The 22,472-nt window shown below is 41.0% G+C and overlaps 1 protein-coding gene across 1 annotated transcript in view; it reads right to left on the bottom strand.

The window, feature by feature from the left end:
• LOC127577824 (protein inscuteable homolog) overlaps nucleotides 1-22,472 on the bottom strand; it is a 311,294-nt gene that overhangs the window by 107,101 nt on the left and 181,721 nt on the right. Inside the window, exon 7 of the mRNA XM_052029408.1 lies at nucleotides 14,096-14,209. Coding sequence (XP_051885368.1) covers nucleotides 14,096-14,209 — 114 coding nt within the window. The remainder of the gene's footprint in view (nucleotides 1-14,095; nucleotides 14,210-22,472) is intronic.

Genomic DNA, 22,472 nt, shown 5'->3' with positions numbered 1-22,472 from the left:
CACAGCAGCACTGTCCTGGGTTCAATCCTGACGTCCATGACTGCGTGTGGAGTTTGCCTGTTCTCCTTGTGACTTCCTGGGTTTTCTCCAGGTGCTCCAGTTTCCTCCCGGTGCCAAAGCCGTACAAGTTGGTGGGTTAATCAGTGTCTGTAGGTGAGTGATAGAATTTGGGGGGAGCTGATGGGAATGTGGGAGAATAAAATGGGATTACTGTCAGAGTAATGTCATTGGGTGCTTGATGGTCAGTGCAGACTCAGTGGGCCGAAGGGCCTGTTTCCATGCTGCACAACTCTATGAATCTTTAAGTCATGATGATTTGTGTTAAACTACTTTGGAGATTTATTTTTATGGTATGACATTTCAGTTGAGTTACTTGTGGATGAAAGACTGCTTTCGCTGTCTACGATTGTATCTTTGAGTTCCTTGTTAAAATTGGTATCACTTGGAAAAAGTAGAACATTTCCATTTCATTCTGTGGTTACACTATGAGAATCATTATATAAATATTCTACACTGAAAAGAATAACACTTTTTAAAATCCCTGCTGTGATTATGCTTAGTGAATGTCTTCACAAATGAGTGCTAGAGAACCTAAAACAACATATTTGCATTTTCACACAATGATAGAAGGGCATTGATTAGGTACATTGTTACATTATAACAAATTGTATAATATGACTGCTTTACTCATTAATAAATTATTGTCTTATGTGGGTTGTGGGTTTCTCTACAAAGAACATCTCCTTCATATTCATGAAAGGAATGACACAACTCATCTCTTTTCACGCTTAAGATATCACTATGCACCACATGAATACATTTTTACCTTGTATTTGTTTGTGCAATAAGGTAGCAACATCTTGATCAATTATGATCAATTGATTTTTGGGGGTGAGGGATGGGAGAGGGTTACAGATTAAAGACTTTGTTTGCAAATCCCTTTGGTTGATCCTCAGTACCCCTATTTAAGTAGATCAGTAAAACTATATGTGAACCTACCCGAGCATAGAGAAACTGTCAACATATCCATTTACAGTATTTAGGTGTTCTGCCTTTCAATGGATGTAATTTACTAAATTTACAAAGTAGCATTATTACACACATCTTGACAAATAGCCAAATTGTCTGAATATTAATCTACCATGATTCCAGCCCTCCCCAAGGGGAAACAGACTAATGCATATCAAGTATAAACAAACGGTAGAGAAGTAATCACCCTGTGAGCACACAGGCATAAAAATGTTAATATCTTTCTTTGAGATTGTTATTCCTAATCTAGCTGAGACCTGTTATAGTTTAAACTAGTTAATACATCTAACATGTATATCCTGCAACAGCTGAGTTTTGGACTAAATTATTAATTTCATATTTCCTTATGATATAGTAGGAGACCATTGCTCTGTGCCTGGTAAACGAAGGCAAATATCCTGTGTGCCTTCTTAACCACCTTATCTACCTGTGCTGCTATCTCCAGGGACTTTTCACAAGATCACAAGACAAGGGAGCAGAAGCAGGCCATTCGGCCCATCGAGTCTGCTCCAAGGAAAAGGGAAAAAGAAATGGGGTGGGAAAAAAAAACTATTCTAATCCCATTTTCCAGCCTTATCCCCATATCCCTTGATACCCTAACTATTTAGATATCTGTCTATCTCCTCCTTGAACACCCCCACTGATCTGGCCTCCACTGCTGTGCGTGGCAAGGAGTTCCACAATTTCACCACCCTCTGGGTAAAGAAATTTCTCCTCATCTCTGTCTTGAAACTGTACCCTCTAATTCTAAGATTGTGCCCTCTGGTCCTGGACTCGCCCACCAAGGGAAACAGCCTAGCCACATTTACTCTATCCTTTCCTGTCAACATTTTAAATGTCGCTACGAGGTCCCCTCTCATCCTTCTGTACTCCAGTGAGTACAGTCCAAGAGCCGACAAACGCTCATCATACGTAAGCCCTTTCATTCCCGGAATCATTCTCGTAAATCTCCTCTGAACCCTCTCCAACGTCAACACATCCTTCCTAAGATGTGGGGCCCAAAACTGCGCACAGTATTCCAAATGAGGCCTCACTAGTGCCCCGTAGAGCCTCATCAACACTTCCTTACTTTTATACACTATACCTCTCGAGATGAATGCCAACATAGCATTCGCTTTCTTAACCACCGATCCAAACTGGTGGTTAACTTTTAAGGTATCTTGTACGAGTACCCCCAAGTCCCTTTGTACTACCGTACTTTCAATCTTCTCTCCTTCTAGATAATAATCTACCCGCTTATTTCTGCTTCCAAAGTGTACAACTGCACATTTCTCAACATTGAATCTCATCTGCCATTTCCTTGCCCATTCTCCTAAACTGTCTAGGTCCCTCTGCATCCTTTCTATTTCCTCTATGCTCCCTACTCCTCCACTTATCTTGGTGTCATCCGCAAGCTTAGCCACACAACCATTTATTCCATCATCCAAATCATTGATGTACAAGGTAAAAAGGAGCGGCCCCAACACCGACCCCTGCGGCACACCACTAGTAACCGGTAACCAACCAGAACGAGATCCTTTTATTTCCACCCTTTGCTTCCTGCCAACCAGCCAATGCTCCACCCATTCTGCTATCCTACCCATAATTCCATGACCTCTCAGCTTATTAATCAGTCTCTTGTGAGGCACCTTATCGAAGGCCTTTTGAAAGTCTAAATACACAACATCTACCGCCTCTCCCTTATCCACCCTACCTGTGATTTCTTCAAAAAACTCCAATAGGTTGGTCAGACAGGACCTCCCCTTCACAAAACCATGTTGACTAGGTCCAATCTTGCCTTGCGCCTCTAGGTATTCGGTAACCTCCTCCTTGAGGATAGATTCCAATAATTTTCCCACCACTGACGTCAGACTAATAGGTCTGTAATTTCCTTTATGCTGCCTCCCACTTTTCTTATACAACGGAACTACATTCGCTACCCTCCAGTCCTCCGGAACCATGCCAGAATCTATCGATTCCTGGAAAATAATCGCCAATGCCTCCGCTATCTCTACAGCCACCTCCTTCAGAACCCGGGGATGCACCTCATCCGGTCCGGGAGACTTATCAGTCTTAAGCCCCTTTAGTTTTCCTAGCACCTTCTCCCTAGTAATCTCAACTGAACTCAGTTCCAATTCGTGAGACTCCTGACTAACCGGCACATTGCTTATGTCCTCCACGGTGAAGACCGATGCAAAATATTCATTCAATTCCCTTGCCATCTCACTATCGTCCATTATAATACCTCCTGCACCGTTATCAATTGGTCCTATGTCAACCCGTGTCTCTCTTTTATTCCTTATGTATTTAAAAAAGCTCTTAGAATCCTTCCGAATGTTGTCCGCCAGCTTCCTTTCATAACTCATCTTTGCTTTCCTAATGACCTTCTTAGTTTCTCTCTGCAGATTTTTAAAAACTTTCCAATCTTCTGTTTTCCCACTAATTTTTGCTATTTTGTACGCCGCCCCTTTTGCTTTTATTTTATCCTTCACCTCCCTTGTTATCCACACCTGTGCCTTTTTTCCATTCAAAACCTTTTTTCTTGGAATATATCTATCCTGCATTTTCCTTATTTCCTGTAGAAATTTCTTCCATTTCTCCTCCACCGTCCCTCCAGCTAACTTACTCCTCCAATCAATTTGGGCCAACTCCTCTCTCATACCTTTGTAATTTCCCTTATTCCACTGAAATATCAATACACCAGTTATCAGCTTCTCCTTCTCAAACTTGAAACTGAACTCAATCATATTGTGATCACTTGTTCCCAGTGGTTCCTTTACCTTTAGTTCCCTAATCACCTCGGGTTCACTACACAGCACCCAATCCAAAACAGCCGATCCCCTGATGGGCTCCTCAATAAGTTGCTCCAGAAAAACATTCCTTAGACATTCCACAAACTCACTCTCCTGAGTACTACCGCCTTGCTGGATTTCCCAGTCCACCTTCATGTTAAAATCCCCCATAATTATCTTCACATTGTCACTCTGGCACGCTTTTTCTATCTCAATCTGCAACTTATGGTCCACTTCCTGACTGCTGTTAGGGGGCCTTTATATGACTGCTACTATTGTCCTTTTACCCTTGCTATTTCTTAGCTCCACCCATAAGGATTCCACTTCCTCTGACCCATTGTCCTTCCTTTCTATTGATTTTATATCACTACTAACCATCATGGCCACACCTCCCCCTCTGCCTACCCGCCTATCCTTCCTATACACTGTGTACCCCTGGACATTCAGTTTCCAATCACATCCATCATGAAGCCACGACTCAGTGATTGCAACGATGTCATATTTATTAACGTGTAGTTGTGCCACTAGGTCATCTACTTTATTCCTGATGCTACGTGCATTTAAAGATAGTACGTTTAGACTGGTATCTGCTATTGATTTTATTGTACTTCTATTGTTCAGCAGATTATCCTGACTTTCTACCTGTCCATCCTTCTTACTATCTTCGCTACCTACTATCTTAGACATGTTCCTGTCGACCTCATCCCCTATCCTAACATTCGGTATCCTAACATCCTCATCCCCGATCCTAACATTCTGTATCCTAACATCCTGATTTGTTGTACTTCTATTATTCAGTAAATTATCCTGACTTATCACCTGCCTGTCCTTCTTGCCATCCTCAATGGATTCGTTTCTATACACTTCCTCCCTCACCTTAGCATCTTGTAACCTAGCATCCTGGTTACCATCCCCCTGCCAGATCAGTTTAAACCCTCCCCTACAACTAAATTAAACATTCCCGCCAGGATATTTGACCCTTTGGAGTTTAGGTGCAACCCATCCTTAGCAAATAGGTCTTGCCTCCCCCAAAAAAGGTCCCAGGTATCCAAGAATCTGAAGCCCTGCCCCTTGCACCAGTCACTCAGCCACGCATTCAACTGCCAGAGCTTTCTATTCTTCCTGTCATTGACACGTGGCATGGGTAGTAGTCCTGAGATTACTACCTTTGAGGTCCTACTTCTCAACCTTCTCCCTAATGCCTTGTATTCCTCCTTCAGGACCTCTTCTCTTTTTCTACCTACATCATTGGTACCTACATGTACCAAGACTTCTGGCTGCTCACCCTCCCCTCTCAGAATATTCTCGACACGGTCCGTGATATCCCGCACCCTGGCACCAGGGAGGCAACACATCATCCGAGACTCATTGTCGGTATCGCAGAATCTGCTATCTGTACCCCTTACTATCGAATCCCCAATAACCACTGCATTTCGCTTCCTCTGCTGGACCACAGTACCAGACATGGTGCCAAGGTCCTGGCTGCTGAGGTCTTCCTCTATGAAGTCATCCTCTCCAACCGAATCTAAAATGAGATATCGGTTTTTGAGGGGGACTGCCACTGAGGTGCTGTCTACATATTCTTTATAACTCCTGTCCATCTCCTGCTCGTTCTCCCTAACCAACCGAAGGTCATCCAGCTGCTGCTCCAGACTCTCAATCCGTTCCTTGAGGAGCCGCATCTCGGATCACTTTGCGCAGATGTAGTTATCAGGGAGTCTGGTCGTCTCCCAGGGGCCCCACATCTGACACTCCAAACACAACACTAATCCCAGATGCATACTGCTGAATATCACCGAGCTCAACAACTAAACTAAAATAATAACTTACCCCCTCTCTATAATCTCGCCTCTTTCCCGCTCTCGCCGAAGCCCGTTGAGCCAAAGCCTAACTCACTCTGCTCCCTCACACTCCGCTGCCCGCTCCGACGCTGCCCGCTGGATATGCTCGTCTGCTTTTTAAATCGCCTGCGCGCTTCCGAGTGACATCACGCGCCTGCGCAGTCACTCGCCGCTGTCCCGAACGCTAGAAAGAGAAAAAAAACTCGCTCGTTATTTTCCGGCACTTTCCGCTCTCTCGTCGCTGGAAAGAAAAGTGAAGGCAAACCTCCGACTTTTAAGTCGCCCGCACGCTTCCGAGTGACGTCACGCGCCTGCGCAGTCACTCGCCGCTGTTCCGAACGCTAGAAAGAGAAAAAAAAACTCGCTCGTTACTTTTGGACATGTACACCAAGGTCCTTCTGTTCCTGAGTATGCCTCAGGGTCCTACCATTCTAGTTGGTCTCATTGCCCTGCTCTTACCCCAAAGCCTGGAAACCTGATTGCTTTTGGATATTTATTTATCCAAATTCCTTTTGAAAACCTTTAAAACAATTAAAACTATATTTACCACATTGTCAACTAGTGCACTGTTGACCATAACTACTTATTATGTAAAACATGCTTCAGTTCATTCTTGGATACTTTGTCAATAATTTTAAATCTGTTTTCTCTGACCCTTGACCCTCCCACTGGTAGCAATAACTTTTCTCTATTACCATACCTAATCCCATAAAGACTTAACACATTTTGATCAATCCTCCCTTTAAAATTCACTGTTCTGAGGAGAACAATGCCAGATTTTCTTGTCTGTCTTCAAAACTGAAACCATTTGTACATGAAACCATTCCAATAAATCTTTTCAGCAGCCTTTTTAGATCCTTCACATCCTATATGCTGACTCCTCAGTACTACCAAGCAGCAGGGATACAACCAAAGGCAAGTTACACCTCACTCTACACCCCAATTCTTCCAAATGTTTGCAAAATTCTACATGCGGACTAACTGGATTCTTTTTAAAAGGTTTAACATAACCTTACGTTTTAGGACTGCACACCTCCATTTATAAAGCCCAGGATCCCATATGATTTACTAATTACATTCTGAATTTACCCTGTTTGCTCTGAGTGTTCTTGCACACGTACATTCAGGTCTCTCTGTGTTTTCACTCCTGTTGTAAAATTTTGTCTCCATTGATGTCCTTGTTCCTCTTGGAAAAAACGTGTTGCTTGGCACTTCTCTGTATTAAATTTCATCTGCCACGCACTTTGTGTCCTTTTGAAAACGAATATGCTCACTTACAACCACTCCTACTAACTTGAGTCATTTACATAAATGGAAATTTTACCTTGTAAACCAATGTCAAATTCATTAATGTATATCAGAATTAGCAGTGGTTCGAGCACCTGCTCACGGGGAACACCATTGTCTGCCTTTCTCCAGTTTGAAATTCAACAACTTAGCCTTCTGTTCCTAGGCCAATTTCTTATCCATGCCTCCAAGGACCCTTTAATTTGATGGACTTCAATTTTGCTAACCATTCTTTCATACAAGACTTTTATCAAACATCTTCCGAACTGTGATTGAGATAACATCTACTATGTTTCCTTCATCAATGCTCTCTGTAATTCAACAAAAAGGAAAGAGATAATTAGGCAGCTCGGTGGAAAAGCCAGCTGTATCTAATCACATGGTTGATTAGTAAATAAAAATAAACTGTGACAGACATGTTGAGCAAATGATATTAATAAATATGCTCATGTGGCACAAGTACATGTACTGAATGTGTGCTTGCTGGCAAAACAGATATAGAAATGCTTTTTGGACTGTGTGCACTTCACTTTGTTAGCTATTGGTTATTGGATAAAATGGTTGAAGGTTACATGTGTAAGGGTCATGCTTCACCATGGAAACAAAGGAAGGAGAGGAATCCTGTTCTTATGGTCAGCACTCTGTCTTTCTTTCTCTCTCACACACACAAAAACAGCTTTTACATAAGTTTTAAAGTAACAAGTTCATTTGAAGATAATACAGACAAAAACCTGTACATGTTTGACTTCATACCAATGAATTACTGCTTAGAAATATTAGATACAAAGAGATCCTTTGAGCGTAAAATTGGAATTGTTCCAAACATCCCTAATGCCTCACTGTATGTGTCCATTTGTTAGTATTAGGGCAATTTCCTTCATTCTCATGTAAGCATTCTAGCATCACTAGCATCTTAGTGAGGGGTCAGACCTGGGTGAAAATAAGTTCCTTACAATCAATACTGAAAATTTCAAGCAGCTTTCAAGAGGTAAAGCTATACCTATCCATTCACCTGTGAGCAATTGCAGATTGAAAAAAAAGGATATTTCAGATCCTTGATTACAAAAATATCAGTGAACTAAACTGATACAGAACATCTAACAATATCTCTCATAATAAACGACTCAACTGTCCCTTCCTATACTAGAAATAGAACACAATTAGTGCATATCTACAATATCAAAGAATGAGTTATGACTCAGAAGAAGATTATTTTTGCGTTTTAGTCATCAGGAAGCTACTGCAGTTAAACTTGTGTTTGAGTCCTATGGATAAGATAAGACGAGATTTCTTTATTAGTCACGTGTACATCATAACACACAGTGAATGCATCTTTTGCATAGAGTGTTCTGGGGGCAGCCCGCAAGTGTCGCCACGGTTCTGGCGCCAACATAGCACGCCCACAACTTCCTAACCCATACGTCTTTGGAATGTGGGAGGAAACCGGAGCACCCGGAGGAAACCCACGCAGACACGGGGAGAACGTACAAACTCCTTACAGACAGCGGCTGGAATTGAACCCGGGTCGCTGGAGCTGTAAAGCGTTATGCTAACTGCTACGCTCCCGTGCCTGCCCATTTGTGATCATGTGGAGTGAGCATTTCCTCCACATGTTTGAGAAATGCAGGATAGATTTTGCCATGACAGGGAGTTAACAAACTGCTGCCTATCCTAATTTGGATACAATGTTTTTACATGGAGAACCTCTCTCTTTTAGAGGGTAGTTTTGGTTGATTTTCAACTAACATATGGCATTAAAACCTTCTCTGAGATAGTCTAATTGAGAGTGCTGAGTGCTCACTTTTTGCCAGGAGCACGTTGTGAAAGATGAGTACATTATGGGAAACAAAAGGAAAAATAGGCTTGCATTTACGCAGCATCTTTTGCTATTTAGCTCCCATGCAATTTACAACCCATATGATAAAGTGTACAAGCAGTAAAACTGCAGCGAGCAAGTACCCACAAACAGCAATTAAATATGTATCTGAATCATTATTTTCACCCAGGATTGAAGGACAAAGGAGAGAACTCCATTGCTATTCTCCAAGTGGTGATGTGGAATATTTTGTTCCACTTAAAAAGCTAAGACAGTCTGCCATGTCCTTTTAACATCTTATTCTGAGGACAACACCTCCAATAGTGTATGACTTTCTCAACCCCGCACTAGAATGTCGACATGGATAATATGCCCAACTCTCCAGATTTGAACCTAGACTCAGAGGCATGATCTAAGCAGACTAAGCATCTATTTTCTGTAGATTCCAGCATCTGCAGTCTCTTGCTTTCTATCGATGAGGAAGACTTCCCAGAAACAGCTAACTTAAGGTCCATTAAGGTGGATAACTCCCCAGGGCCTGACCTGGTGCATTCTCAGACCTTGTGGGGAGCTAGCAAAGAAATTGTGGAGATCCTTGCAGAGATTTTTGTTTCATCTCTGGCCACAGGTGAGGTTGCGGGGGACTGGAGAGTGGCTAACGTGGTACCATTGTTTAAAAGGGTAGCAAAAACAAGCCAAGAAACTACAGGCCAGTGAGTCTGACATCGGTGATGGGTAAATTGCTGGAGGGGATTCTGATGGGCGGGATCTACCAACTTTCAGAGAGATAGGGTCTGATTTGGGACGGTCAGCATGGCTTTGTGTGTGAGAAGTCGTGTCTGACAAATCTCTTGGAGGTAACCAAGAGGGTAGATGAGGGTAGGGCAGTGGATGTTGTCTCTATGGACTTTAGCAAGACCTTTGATAAGTTCCCCCATGGCAGGTTATTCTGGAAGGTTAAATATAGGATCAAGGGATAGGTAGCTGATTGGATTCATAATTGAGTCAGTGGTAGTAAGCAGAGGGTGATGGTCGAGGGTTGTTTCTTGGAATGGAGGACTGTGTCTAGTGGTGTGCCACAGGGGTCTGTGCTGGGACCTTTGTTGTTTGTAATTTATATAAATGATTTGGATGTAAATGTACAAGGCATGGTTAATAAGTTTGCGAATGATCCTAAAATAGCTGGTATTGTAGAAAACAGAAAGTTATGAAAAATTGTAGGGGGATCTTGACGGGCTAAGTATGTGGGCAATTGACAAAGGGCAGGCACGGTAGTGTAGCGGTTAGCATAACGCTTTACAGTGCCAGCGACCTGGGTTCAATTCTGGCCACTGTCTGTAAGGAGTTTGTACGTTCTCCCCGTGTCTGCTTGGGTTTCCTCCGGGTGCTCCGGTTTCCTCCCACATTCCAAAGACGTACAGGTTAGGAAGTTGTGGGCATGCTATGTTGGCGCCGGAAGCGTGGCAACACTTGCGGGCTGCCCCCAGAACACTCTACGCAAAAGATGTATTTCACTGTGTGTTTTGACGTACATGTGACTAATAAAGAAATCTTATCTTATCCAGATAAACGTGAGGAATTGCATTTTGGGAGATCAAACCAGGGTAGGACTTGTACAGTAAATGGTAGAGCCCTGGGGAGTGTCATGGAACAAAGGGAGCTCAGAATGCAAGTGTATTGTTTGCTGAAAGCAGTGTCACATGTAGATAGGGTGCTGAAGAAGGTGCTTGGCACACTGACCTTCATTGCCAGGGCATTGAGTATAGGAGTTGGGAAGTGATGTTGCAGCTATACAAGACATTGGTGAGGCCTCACTTGGAGTATCGTGTATAATTTTCATCACACTATTTTAGGAAAGATGTTATTAAACTAGGAGTGCAGAAAAGATTTACCAGATGTTGCCTGGACTTGAGGGCCTGAGTTACAAGGAGAGTTTTAGTAGACTAGGACTTTATTCCCTGCAACGTAGGATATTGAGGGATGACCTGATAGGTAGTATACAGCATCATGAGGGGCATAGACAGGGTGAAATCACATAGTCTTTTTCCCAGGGAGGAGGTGCTAAAAACAAGAGGGCATAGCTTTAAGATCAGAGACGAGAGGTTTAAAAGGGACATCAGGGGCAGCTTCTTCATGCAAAGGGTGGTGCGTATTTGGAATGAACTGCCAGAAATAGTGGTTGAGGCAGGCACATTAGTAACATTTAAAAGCCATGTACAGTAGGTAAGTACATGGATAGGAGAGCTTTTGAGGGCTATGGGTAAAACGCGGGCAGATGGGACAAGCTCGCTGGGCAACACAGTTGGCATGGACGAGTTGGGCCAAAGGGCCTGTTTCCATGCTGTAAGACCCTATGACTGTGTTCATATTTGGAGCAGCAGCAGGAATTGCTCTCCATCTCTCTCAAAACATGAGAAACTCAAACCCGAGCACAGTTACTTAACTGCACCCTCCAACCTGAGAAGTAAAACTGAAAACATACCAACCCCTTTGCTCTCAAATTAAACAAGCAGAACCAGAAAATTCTCCAAACACTCATCTGCTGATTAGAATCACACTGCACAGCATAATCAAAGACCCCATCCATCCAGGTCATTCTCTCTTCTCTCCTCTTCCATTGGGTAGAAGATACAGGAGCCTGAGGGCACGTACCACCAGACTTAAGGACAGCTTCTACCCCACTATGATAAGACTATTGAATGGTTCCTTTATACAATGAGATGGACTATGACCTCACGATCTACCTTGTTGTGACCTTGCACCTTATTGCACTACACTTTTTCTGTAGCTGTGACACTTTACTCTGTACTGTTATTGTTTTTACCTATACCACTTCAATGCCCTCTGTACTAACTCAACGTGACTGCACTGTGTAATGAATTGACCTGTACAATCGGTATGCAAGACAAGTTTTCACTGTACCTCGGTACAAGTGGCAATAATAAACCAATACCAAATCACTTATTCCATTGCAATCCTGCATCCTACCAGCTATATCTCTCCACCTCTGCAATTTTTTGCCTCAACTCAATAGCCTGTCACCCAAATTTCTCCTCCTTCTCCTGTCTCCTCTTTACTCTTCTCCCATTCTTCTGCTAATTCATCTCCCCACATCTCGCTCTCCTCTCCCTTTTTCTCCTTCCTTCTTCCTCGATTTCAGATATCACCACAATACTAACTATTTAGTGACAGTGAAATTTTGATGCAGAATTTTTATCTGCACCCAAAGCTCTGCTAACCTCTGGAGTCAAAATCTTTTTGAGACAGCATTGATTATCAGCATTTTAAATGATTTTGCCAATTTAATAATGCTAATTCAATAATCTGATTTAACTACTTTGATATTTTTCCATAATGCCTCAAATAATTTTATTTCTTTGTACTAAACTCTAAGAAAGAGAGAGCAACCAGGACTCTGCAGAATATAAGAACAGAATTCCTAAAAAGCATAGCAGTCCAGTCAACATGCATCCCTTCCAATAACTTCATGAACAGCGACCAATGCTTGCTTTTTGTTCTGTGATTTTTCATGACTGGGAGCACTATAACTGTATACGGGAGTCTGAAGTGAGAAAAATATTTTGACTATCTACCCTACCTATGCCCCTCAGAATCTCATGAACACCTCTCAGGTTACCTCTCAACCTCCATCACTCAAGGGAAAAACAAGTCAAGCCTATCTAATGTCTCCCCACAACTAAAGTCCCCTAAACCAGGCAACATCCTGGTGAATTTCCTCTACACTTCCTCCACCACAATCACGTCATTCCTATTGTGTGGCAACCAGAACTGCATACAGTTTGGCTTAGCCAGCATTTTGTAAAGTTGCAACATCATGTCCCAATTCTTATATTCTATGGCCCACCCTGAGGCAAGCATGCCATATGCCTTCTCCACCACTCTATTCACCTGTGTTGCCACTTTCATGGACTTGGACTCCTAGACGTCTTTGTTGTGCCCTACCATTTACTGTATACGTTGTACTGTTATTTGATTTCCTGAAATGCATTGCCTTACACGGATAGGGATCAAATTCCATCTGCCAACGTTCCACCCAATTTTTCAACTGATCTATATGCTGCTGTAGTCTTAGACAACCTTCCTTGCTACCCACACCACCACCAATTTTCATGTCATCTGCAAACTTACTTATCATACCTCCTACATTCACAACCAAGTTGTTAATATAATATCCACTCTGGACGTGAGCTTGTGGACATTTGCTTGATTAGACTTTGCAAATATAAACAGTTAACGTTCATGAAGAGAATTTCCTCAGAGTTGCAGGTCCAAGCTCCTGGGCATCAACATCTCAGAGGATCTATCTTGGGCCCAGCACACTGATGCAATCATGAAGAAGGCATCCCAGTGGGTCTGCTTCATTAGGAGTTTGAGGAGATTTGGTATGTCACCAAAGACTCTTGCAAATTTCTACAGTTGTACGGTTGACAGCACTCTTACTGGTTGCATCACCATCTGGTATGGAGGCTCCAATGTGCAGGATTGAAAGAGGCTGCAGAGGGTTGTAGACTCAGCCAGCTCTATCATGGGCACAACCTTCCTCGCCATCAAGGACATTTTGAAGAGGCGGTGCCTCAAGAAGGCAGCATCCATATTTAAGGACCCTCACCGTCCGGGACATGCCCTCTTCGTGATACTACCATCAGGGAGGAGGTACAGGAGCCTGAAGACCCACACTCAATGTTTCAGGAACAGCTTCTTCCCCTCCGCCATCAGATTTCTGAACAGTCCATGAACCCTACTGCATTATTCCTCTTTTGCACTCTTTATTTATTTTTGAAACTTATAGTAATTTTTACGTCTTTATGTCTTGCACTGTACTGCTGCCGCAAAACAACAAATTTCATAACATATGTCAGTGATAATAAACCAGATTCTGATTCTCAGAGTTGTCCCAATCTGTGGCTACAGTCTCAATGGAAGATCAGAGTAAACCCCATAAAATTTTTGATAACCAATTTTGGTAACCAATTAGAAGAGTTCCAAAGAAAATTTCCAGCAACACTGTCCATGCCTATATCTGATGAAAACTTCAGTAAGAAACCAGAGACTTGTTGTTGTCCAAGGTAATGTGCTTAAGACAATTTAAGAATTGAGAAGCAAAGGGAGAAGCTCATAAAAAATAGGAAAGGTCAATGAAGGAAAGAAAAGGTTATTAGGGATAGCAAGCAAGTTAGCAATAATAAAATGGAGCTACACTTTACTTTGTAAACTACGTTCATTCAACCATGTTGCTCAATTAGAAAAATGCATCATAACAAATAATATTTCTGACATAGGTTTCTTCTGTATTCCCTAAAACCAACAGATTGAGAAGAATTTCTCTTTACCTTGGCTATGATATGGCATAAGTGCGCACCTTCCTGTGTAAGTCCAATGAGGCTACTGATTGCTGTTTCAATGTTGTATAGGTCGGTTGCTGTATCTAGCTGACTCACCAGGCTCTGTAAAACGAGACAATGTGATAATAACTATCAGCCATTCTCTTCTTTGAATGTAATGGTGTGATATCAATGTGTGACTTCTAGCTTCACACAGATACTAAATGTGCAGTTTTTTTGAACTGTTTAATTGCAGTGTTAACATCTAGAAGAGACCACGTTACACACACATCACTTCTGTTTTCTGCGAAGAAATAATTCCCTGGGAATTGATGGTTGTTCGGTGCTGTTTGTTTCAGCATCTGCAATTAAAAGTGACCTTTGAATGGAGTGAAGTGTGAAAGCAGCCATCCAGGTTGCATCATGTAATACCCAACACATCCCAGCATGGATAGCACTTGCACGTTAGATTTGCTTCAAGTGATGTCAGTAGGTCAGTTTACATGCAATGTTTCTTTTGGATAAGTGTTTTTATTCTGTAGTTCTGGACAGGGACTGCACCAATCCACAATGTACCATTGCTCCCATCCACCCATTCTCCATATGCCCAACACCTCAACAGTGCAGATCCTGAACATGACTTTGCCTCTCAATCCTCTGTACCCCCAAGGCCCTTAAACTTTTAAGATCCCTGATGATAGCCCTGATCTTTAAACCCTTCCTCCAGCCACTATCCTGATTACCAAACCTCCCCCACATTTCCTTACTCCTTAACTGGTCACTGATCCAACAGACAACACACTTGCCCCAATCAAGATCACAATTTCCAACCCCTACCATATCTCGTACTGGAATGTCAAACCACCTCAAACCCCTACCATCCAGCCCATTACCCGATTGTTAAATCAACTTGACTGACAACACTCTGCTCCAAGAACCTTTAATAAATTGACCTGGGGCCTTTCACCTGACCAAAAGAAATCTAGACCCGATCTTGATTACCTGACCATAGGTATTTACCTGCCTACACAGCTGTTACCATACCTCCAAACTCCAGGCCCCAACAATGCCTACAACGCACAGCCCATGGCCCTCCAATTCACCCCAAACCCACCCTCAGGCCCAAATAGCACATCGTCCTTTGCTAAATAAATAACACAACGCATTGGCAAGGCTACTATTGAAGTAATCATTGGTGTTCCGTTGCAATAACTGTGTTGTCCACCTGTACTAGCACAGTACAACTCATGGGCTCTAGACGTGGAGATCCTCTGTACTCAATTTGATCTTAACATGTTTTATTACACTTCCATTTTACACTTTTCCTCTTTGTCTAGGCTTTGCTATCATGTTTTGGTCTACACATGTGCCAGTCATATGGAACCAGAATAATGAGAGTAACCGCTTATTTGTTAAAGATGTTTATCATTCTCAAATCCATGGTTATTGTTAGACAATATCCACATGATTAGGGCAAGATCCTTGACTTATTTTGCTTCTTTCTAAGGTTGAAGCTAATCTCAGTTTTACCAGCTATGAGCAAGTAGAGTCTTTGCTTCTTTTAATTTCTTGAGATTTCAGCAGGCAGTTATTATTGAACAAAAGAAGATGGGGTAACCTTTACTCCCAGGTAGGGAATAAGCCAACAGTTTTGGAAGGGAGATCAGCCTTTATCCTATCAATTTTAAACAGGTTTCAAGCAAAAAGGGAAATGATGCTGTACAATGCTATCATAAAAGTTGGTTCACTAGACTTGTGCTTCTTGATCTCACTTTGGTCTGTTCCCCATGTTGCTCAAGCTGCACACAAGGAATGTTGAAGGGATCTGGCAGGACATTGGGAGCATGTCAATCTTACTTTGTTTGTTCAACATTAATTAGATAAAGCTAAGGGGATTAAAATAAATAATTATTCTTTCTTGTAATTGTAGGGCAAAAAGTAATTTCCCAGTTAAAAGAAAAGCAGCATCATCTGCTGCCCTCCCAAGGCAACCTTCCCACTAATTGCTGGCACGAAATGGGCAAGTGCTGCACTGGATGATGGAAGTGAGGGTCGAGGCAAGAGGGGAGGAAGGTTTAAGCAAGTGTTTACGAGTGAACAATGAAGATGGTATAACTTTTACTCTCCAGGAAGAGCTTAGATTAGCCAGCAGTTCTGGAAGACTGCAAACCAATTGAAGCTGATGCACTCCAGTCAGATCTGAAAACTGATAGAAATACAAGGGTTAATCGTGAGTGGTTGAAGGTGGCCTTGTGAGTTCTCAACAGGAATGGAAAAAAGACTCAGCCGGTGTTTCAGAGATTGAAGGGCTTTCTGAGAATTTGGTTAGGAGAATCAGTGTGGGAGGAGAGATGCAAGAGAAAGCTCAGAACTGTTTTATCATTCAATGCAATGTGTTTACCACATAATAATAACAAACAGAATGGTTAATAATTCTTTTTGAAACAGTTTCTCAGCCTCCACCTGTGAGGCTAAATGTACTTCACCTTATAGTTTTATTGCTGTTAGTTTTAAAGTAAGACAGATTACATTAGATCAGAAATCAGTAAAAATAACTGGATGTGGTGCAGAGCAGTCGCTTTGATTACCCTGTGAAACATTTTCCTTTATCCAATACCAAGCTGCAGTATGTGAAGAATTAATACACACTGGCTAGCTGCTAAAAGTCTATAAATCAAAGTGGCATAATATAGGTTTGTTACGCTGAAGTTAAAGCAATGACAGATTTGTATTATGTCTGATAAATTGATTACTCAAATATCAGGAACAAACAGGTCTTATCTATTGAATTTGTTCTTTCTGGTTCACTAAAACCTTTGGTCTCATCTCAAGTATTAAGAAAGCACTATAAATAAGACATGACAATATTTAAATCCAATCTATATATAGTCTGGTAAAAAGGTGCTGATGCCAAATAAATGGGAATAAACAGATGCCGAACAATTATTCATACCGATCATTTTGTACAGAATATGAAAAATATTTGTTAATTGTAAAATACAGTTGTAAATATTTTACTCAGCTAATCTTGAAGGCATAGATGTAATGGAAAATGTAGAGCTATATCAGAGTGTTCTTTAAAGCATACAACTAGATTAAGAAAACCACTTCTGAGCTTTCCTGTGAGTAACTTTGTCGTAGAATTGTTCTTTTTAATCATTTTCAATGTTCTAGCATATTTGCATTGAATGTCATAATAAAAGACTGCAACGAGCAAAAGGGAAATACTTCTAATACATTCAAATGGCTAACACCATCAGAAGATGAAGTCCAAAACCATGCTCAGTAGGCAAGATAGCAACATTGCTGGTCATACTTCACCATCGTCTTACTTGTTGTCATTGAATAAAATATTTCAATTAAACAGACAGATAGTATTCAGGTTTTTCTTTGACAGGCTGTCTCAGCTGAACCACAAAAAGAATTATTAGATTCTCATTTCTACTTGTGGGAGGAAGGTAAATCACTGATTCTTATCAACAATATGATTAATGTAATCACAAGTTTTCTTTCATTTTCTAATCCAATACATTTTGCTCCAATTTTGAATAGTGTGGCAATGATTTTCCCATATTCATAGAAGGCAGGAGAGGTTTCCCTTCACAGGCACACACTTGGGAAATTGCCCTACATAGCTCATAGTACAAATCCATTGAAACTCTTGCTTTAAGAGGCCTGCTCCTGGATGTGGTAAAAAGCTCAATTTGGGTACTTGACAAGAGACTCAATTCTTCACTTTGGCTTTGTAGTGGTCCTATAAGTTGTTGCTCTATGCTTTTAGTTATGAAGCTTTTTTTATTGGTGCACCTGGACCACTGCAGTGACCGTCCCTCAACATCCACCCTTTCCTTACAGGAAAGGCATTCATGATATTGATGCACAACTGCTTTTTCAAGTCTGATGCAGGTGCCATTCAAAGTTGTGGCTTAAAAGGATGCCTGGTATAGGAAGCAGCCCAAATACGATGACCATTCCTGGCTAAAGGGTTGCCTATTGTCAAAATAGAGGACTGTATCTTCGGAACACTGGCATTCAAAATCTTCCCCGAACTGAATTCCTGTCAGCTGGTGTTCTGCCCATCCGCTTCCTGATGTTGATGTTGAAGATCTGTCTCTTCCAACTTCAGTCCATGCTCCCATGTTCAATTCATTAGATGTGTTTATTCTATTACTTGTCTCAGGACGATGATTGAATAAGCGTCACAGCAAGATGGAGTGGAGCAAAGGTTGATGAGGGGGAAAATCTACAATGAGATTTGAACATATGCCTTAACTTTTACTTAGCAAATTTATGTATTTTTAGTATATTCACAGGATTCACAGTACTCATGGATCTCACTTGAGCTGTTGAGAATACACTTGCAGCTGGTGTGCACTGGAAATCCATTGTGCTTTGCCAATCAATGGATTCCAATGATTTTTCAGTATTCATGGGGAGTATACAGGTGTTGCCTCTGGCATTAAGCCTCACAAAAACAATCAGCTACTGAAAATGTAGCAATTGTTATTCTGTATTCAAATCTCACCACCATTCTATGATCCCATATGTACAATTTACGTGATATAAAAAGTAACTGATCAGTAAAGTAAGTTGTACTGACAGTGTTGATGAACATATCAAAAGAAATGCTAGCTATTTAATTAGTGTTAAAGGAAATGTAATATCCACTTGAACAGACAGGTGGGGTATTTATTTAAAATCACTTACATTGGTTAACATCTGCAATAATGCAGCATTTCTTGTTCTGAACTAATGTGTGCGCACCAAGGTTATAAAGTTCTGGTTTGGAGCCAGAGTCGAGAATCCCTGGACTTTACTTGAATCCTTGGATCATTAGCGGTATTTTAAGTGGAGGTAGATAAATATTTAATAGATCAAAGAGTAGAGGGGCAGAGAGAAGTAACACAGAAGAAGCCAGCAGAGATCAGCCATCATATTAAATGGCGGGGCAAGCTTGAAGGGCCAGATGGCCTTCTCCTGCTCCGAGTTTCTTGTGTATACAGGCACTGACTGAGCCAGAACTACACTCATAGCAGGTCACGCTGATAAGAATACAACACTATATTAGTACTATGTCAAGCAATATTTATGTACATTGCTCTCTGCTAGGATGATAGAATTAGCCCTTACAGATGTTCCATACATTTCCAGTTCAAAATCTGTTATTAAGGGTAAGCAGTTTTAATTCAAAACCCTGCAGTCACCAAGTCATAAGGAAAAAGATAGCTATTATTACAGAGACACAAGAGATTGCAGATGCTGGAATTTGGAGCAACAAACAATTTGCTGGAGGAACTCAGCGGGTCAAGCAGCATTTGTGCAGCATCCTGATGCAGGCTTTCGACCCTATACAGAGGTAATTCCTTCCTCCCACCCCACCCCCCACAGATGCTGTTCGACCTGCTGAGTTCCTCCAGCAGACTGTTTGTAGCTATTATTTGTGTATTCTTGTACAGAGTCCAACTTCCATCTATTTTGGACAGAAATTGCACTGCTGATGAAGATCCTTGCATGCTTTTGGCATTGAACATCATGTTCCACATTTTCTTCTGTTCTGTGACACAGGTCATAATGGCCAGCTTGAGATTCAATGCACACATTGCTCACCTGATAGAACCATTGGCCTGTATTAGAGCTTTGTGGATTTATATCCCATTCTAGAGTCTTGAGCACAAGATCTTTGGTCAACACTTCAACTTGGTGTCACCCTTCAAGTGAGATATTTAACTATCATTGATTATCATCTAAAAGGCATGCTAATAATCACATGGAACTAGTTCAAACAAGAGGAGGAGTGTTCTGGTCAATTATCAGTCCTCAATTAAACATCACAAAAAATAGATGATCTGGCCATTCTCATCATGATATTTGTGAGAGCTTTTTGTGCACAAATTAATTGCCACATTTCCTATGTAAAAATATTACCACAATTCAAAAGCAGTTCATTGGCTTTGCAGCTATGAATGGAACAGTATAATTGTGAGTCTTCCATTTTCAATGTGTTTATCTCCTCTTATCATCAAGTAAGTACAAATAGTGGATAGGGACAACCCTAGAATAATTCCCAAACATCCCATGCCTGAAAATATTTGTGAGCAAATGCAAGAAATAAAAGCCAGCATCTTGTCTGTGTAATAATGTTGGAGCAATTACAAGAGGTAACATTGCAAAAAGCCCTCAGAGGCATTTCACAAAGCTTATGTGTATTTTACCTCTAACTGTGTAATGTACAGCATTCTGTGCTGAGGCTGTTTGTTCATTACATCAATTTTAGCTAACCTTCTCAACTAGGACATCGTAAAGTGGCCTATAAATCTGGGCAGAGGTATTTGTCTAGACATTAAAAAGGACTAAGATTAATTTACTCAATATATAATTATATGAAACCCAGGAAAAATCTACTAAAAATAAAGGAAGTGCAATTGTTAAAAGGGACTACAATTCTTGACAAAAACTATACATTACTGCAAACTAATTCCTCATGGAATAATTCACCACTCACTGAAGCTTACAATTCACATTCCATCTGTAGGGAATACACAGGACATGCTAGAGTTCAAGCTGTTTACACAATATATGCGTTTTCTTAAGAAATAATGAATTCTTAGTGCTGAACAGATTAAGCAATAGGTGTCAAAGCTTCAATAATTCCTACTGCCAAGTAGAAACCTTGTAATGGATGGAAGAGAATTTCTTCCAGAAGTAGATAATTGAAGAAAAGGTTTGTTGTTTTTAAACATGCTGTATATTCTCTCCTCTTTGTCATAGTTAACAAAAATTCTTGTTAACAAGAATTATATTTTTCCTTTCTTTCTTTAGGATCAACCAAATAATAAAATTATACCTCCTAATCATTTAGTTACATGCTGTCTAGTCACATTAAAGGCCATTCATCAATTGCCTTTATTTCATAAAACAGAATAAGGAGAACTAAAAGTTGAATGCCTTGGATCTAATGCACCAACATTTTTATCATGAGACCCAAGTGCCAAGTTTAGCTCAGAGCACAAATCATGGTCTAGTCCTGTGAAAAGCCCATCTGACATAGCTGCTGCAAGGCAAGGGCAATTGTAACTCTCAGGTCTCATCTGTACAGCTACTGATGGGAAGCAGCAGCTGCAATATACTTTGCAGTGATGGAAGATCACGGTCATGGACCAAATAGGTGATAAAGAAACAGTGATGCATTTCCTAACAAATGGTCCCTTCAGTGCTGATGTAAATTGTAGGAAGGTCTCCTGATCAGTAACAAGGAGGACTCCAATGCAGGGGATAACCAATATCTTGTCTTTGACAATGTCTCTCAGACCAACAAACTCTACCCCCCAAGACAAGGCAACAGGTTCAACTCCACTTGCAAGTGGCCATTCGAGTCATCAACCATCCTGATTTAGAAGTCTATCACTCTTGCTTCATCACCATGAGGTGCAGATACTGGAACTCCCTAACCAACAGCAACCAAACGTACTGCAACGGTTCCCAAAAGGTAGCTCACCATCATCTTCTCAGGGATATTTAGGAAAGGTCAAAAAGCACTGGCCTTGTCAGAGATGCCCATATCCATAACTCAATAAAAAGAACATTCCATGTGAAACCCAGCTTCTCCCTGGCCCTGCAAAGGAAGTTAAAAAGTACAAGAAGATAAAATAGTAACAGCAGGGGGATAACACCATTTAAGTATTTAGCTTCTGTTGAAAGCCTTGTCGCTGAGCTTTCACCAAATTTTTGAGATTTACTTGATTGTAGTTATACAGTAAATTAGGCAAAATATTGGATTCTTTGCTGATCTTGCAAATAAGAAGTTAGAATCATAGAATCTGATATGGACAGAAGGACCAGCATGCCTGTATTAGGATGTCAGAAGAAGAATGGAACTGGCTCTCTCCCTCACTCTTTTCCCACAACCGTTGCATTTATTTTTAATTTAATATTTATCCAATTTCCTTTACCTTAAATCTATGCCATTTCTTTAGGATTTTCCACCATGCACTTCCTTCTTGATACTATCAAAACCATTTATCTCCATTTATCTAACAAAACCCTTCATCTACAAAATGATAATAAATAATACTTCCTTGACCCTATCTATAACCTTCCCCATGTTCATAGGTTAAAAAAAATAACTGACTGATTCAACACCAGCTATGCAGCACAGTGGAAACTATAAATGGTCTGACAAAATTATAAATAACAAGTACTGTGACTGGCAGTCGTGACAAGTGTGAAAGCTACACTAGCAAGGAGGCATATGTCCATACATATGACGAGGTTGATCTAGGAAGTACTGTACAGCAATTTTGAGAAAAGAAATAGATAGGTTAGTCATTCCAATCTCCACTATAAGGACTGCATCATGCACCACATACAGCCTGTCAGGCTGGACTTA

This window comes from Pristis pectinata, chromosome 14, assembly GCF_009764475.1.
Source record: "Pristis pectinata isolate sPriPec2 chromosome 14, sPriPec2.1.pri, whole genome shotgun sequence".
Classification (NCBI taxonomy): Eukaryota; Metazoa; Chordata; class Chondrichthyes; order Rhinopristiformes; family Pristidae; genus Pristis; species Pristis pectinata.
Note: the sequence above shows the minus strand (reverse complement) of the source record. Positions and strands in the feature narration are given on the sequence as shown.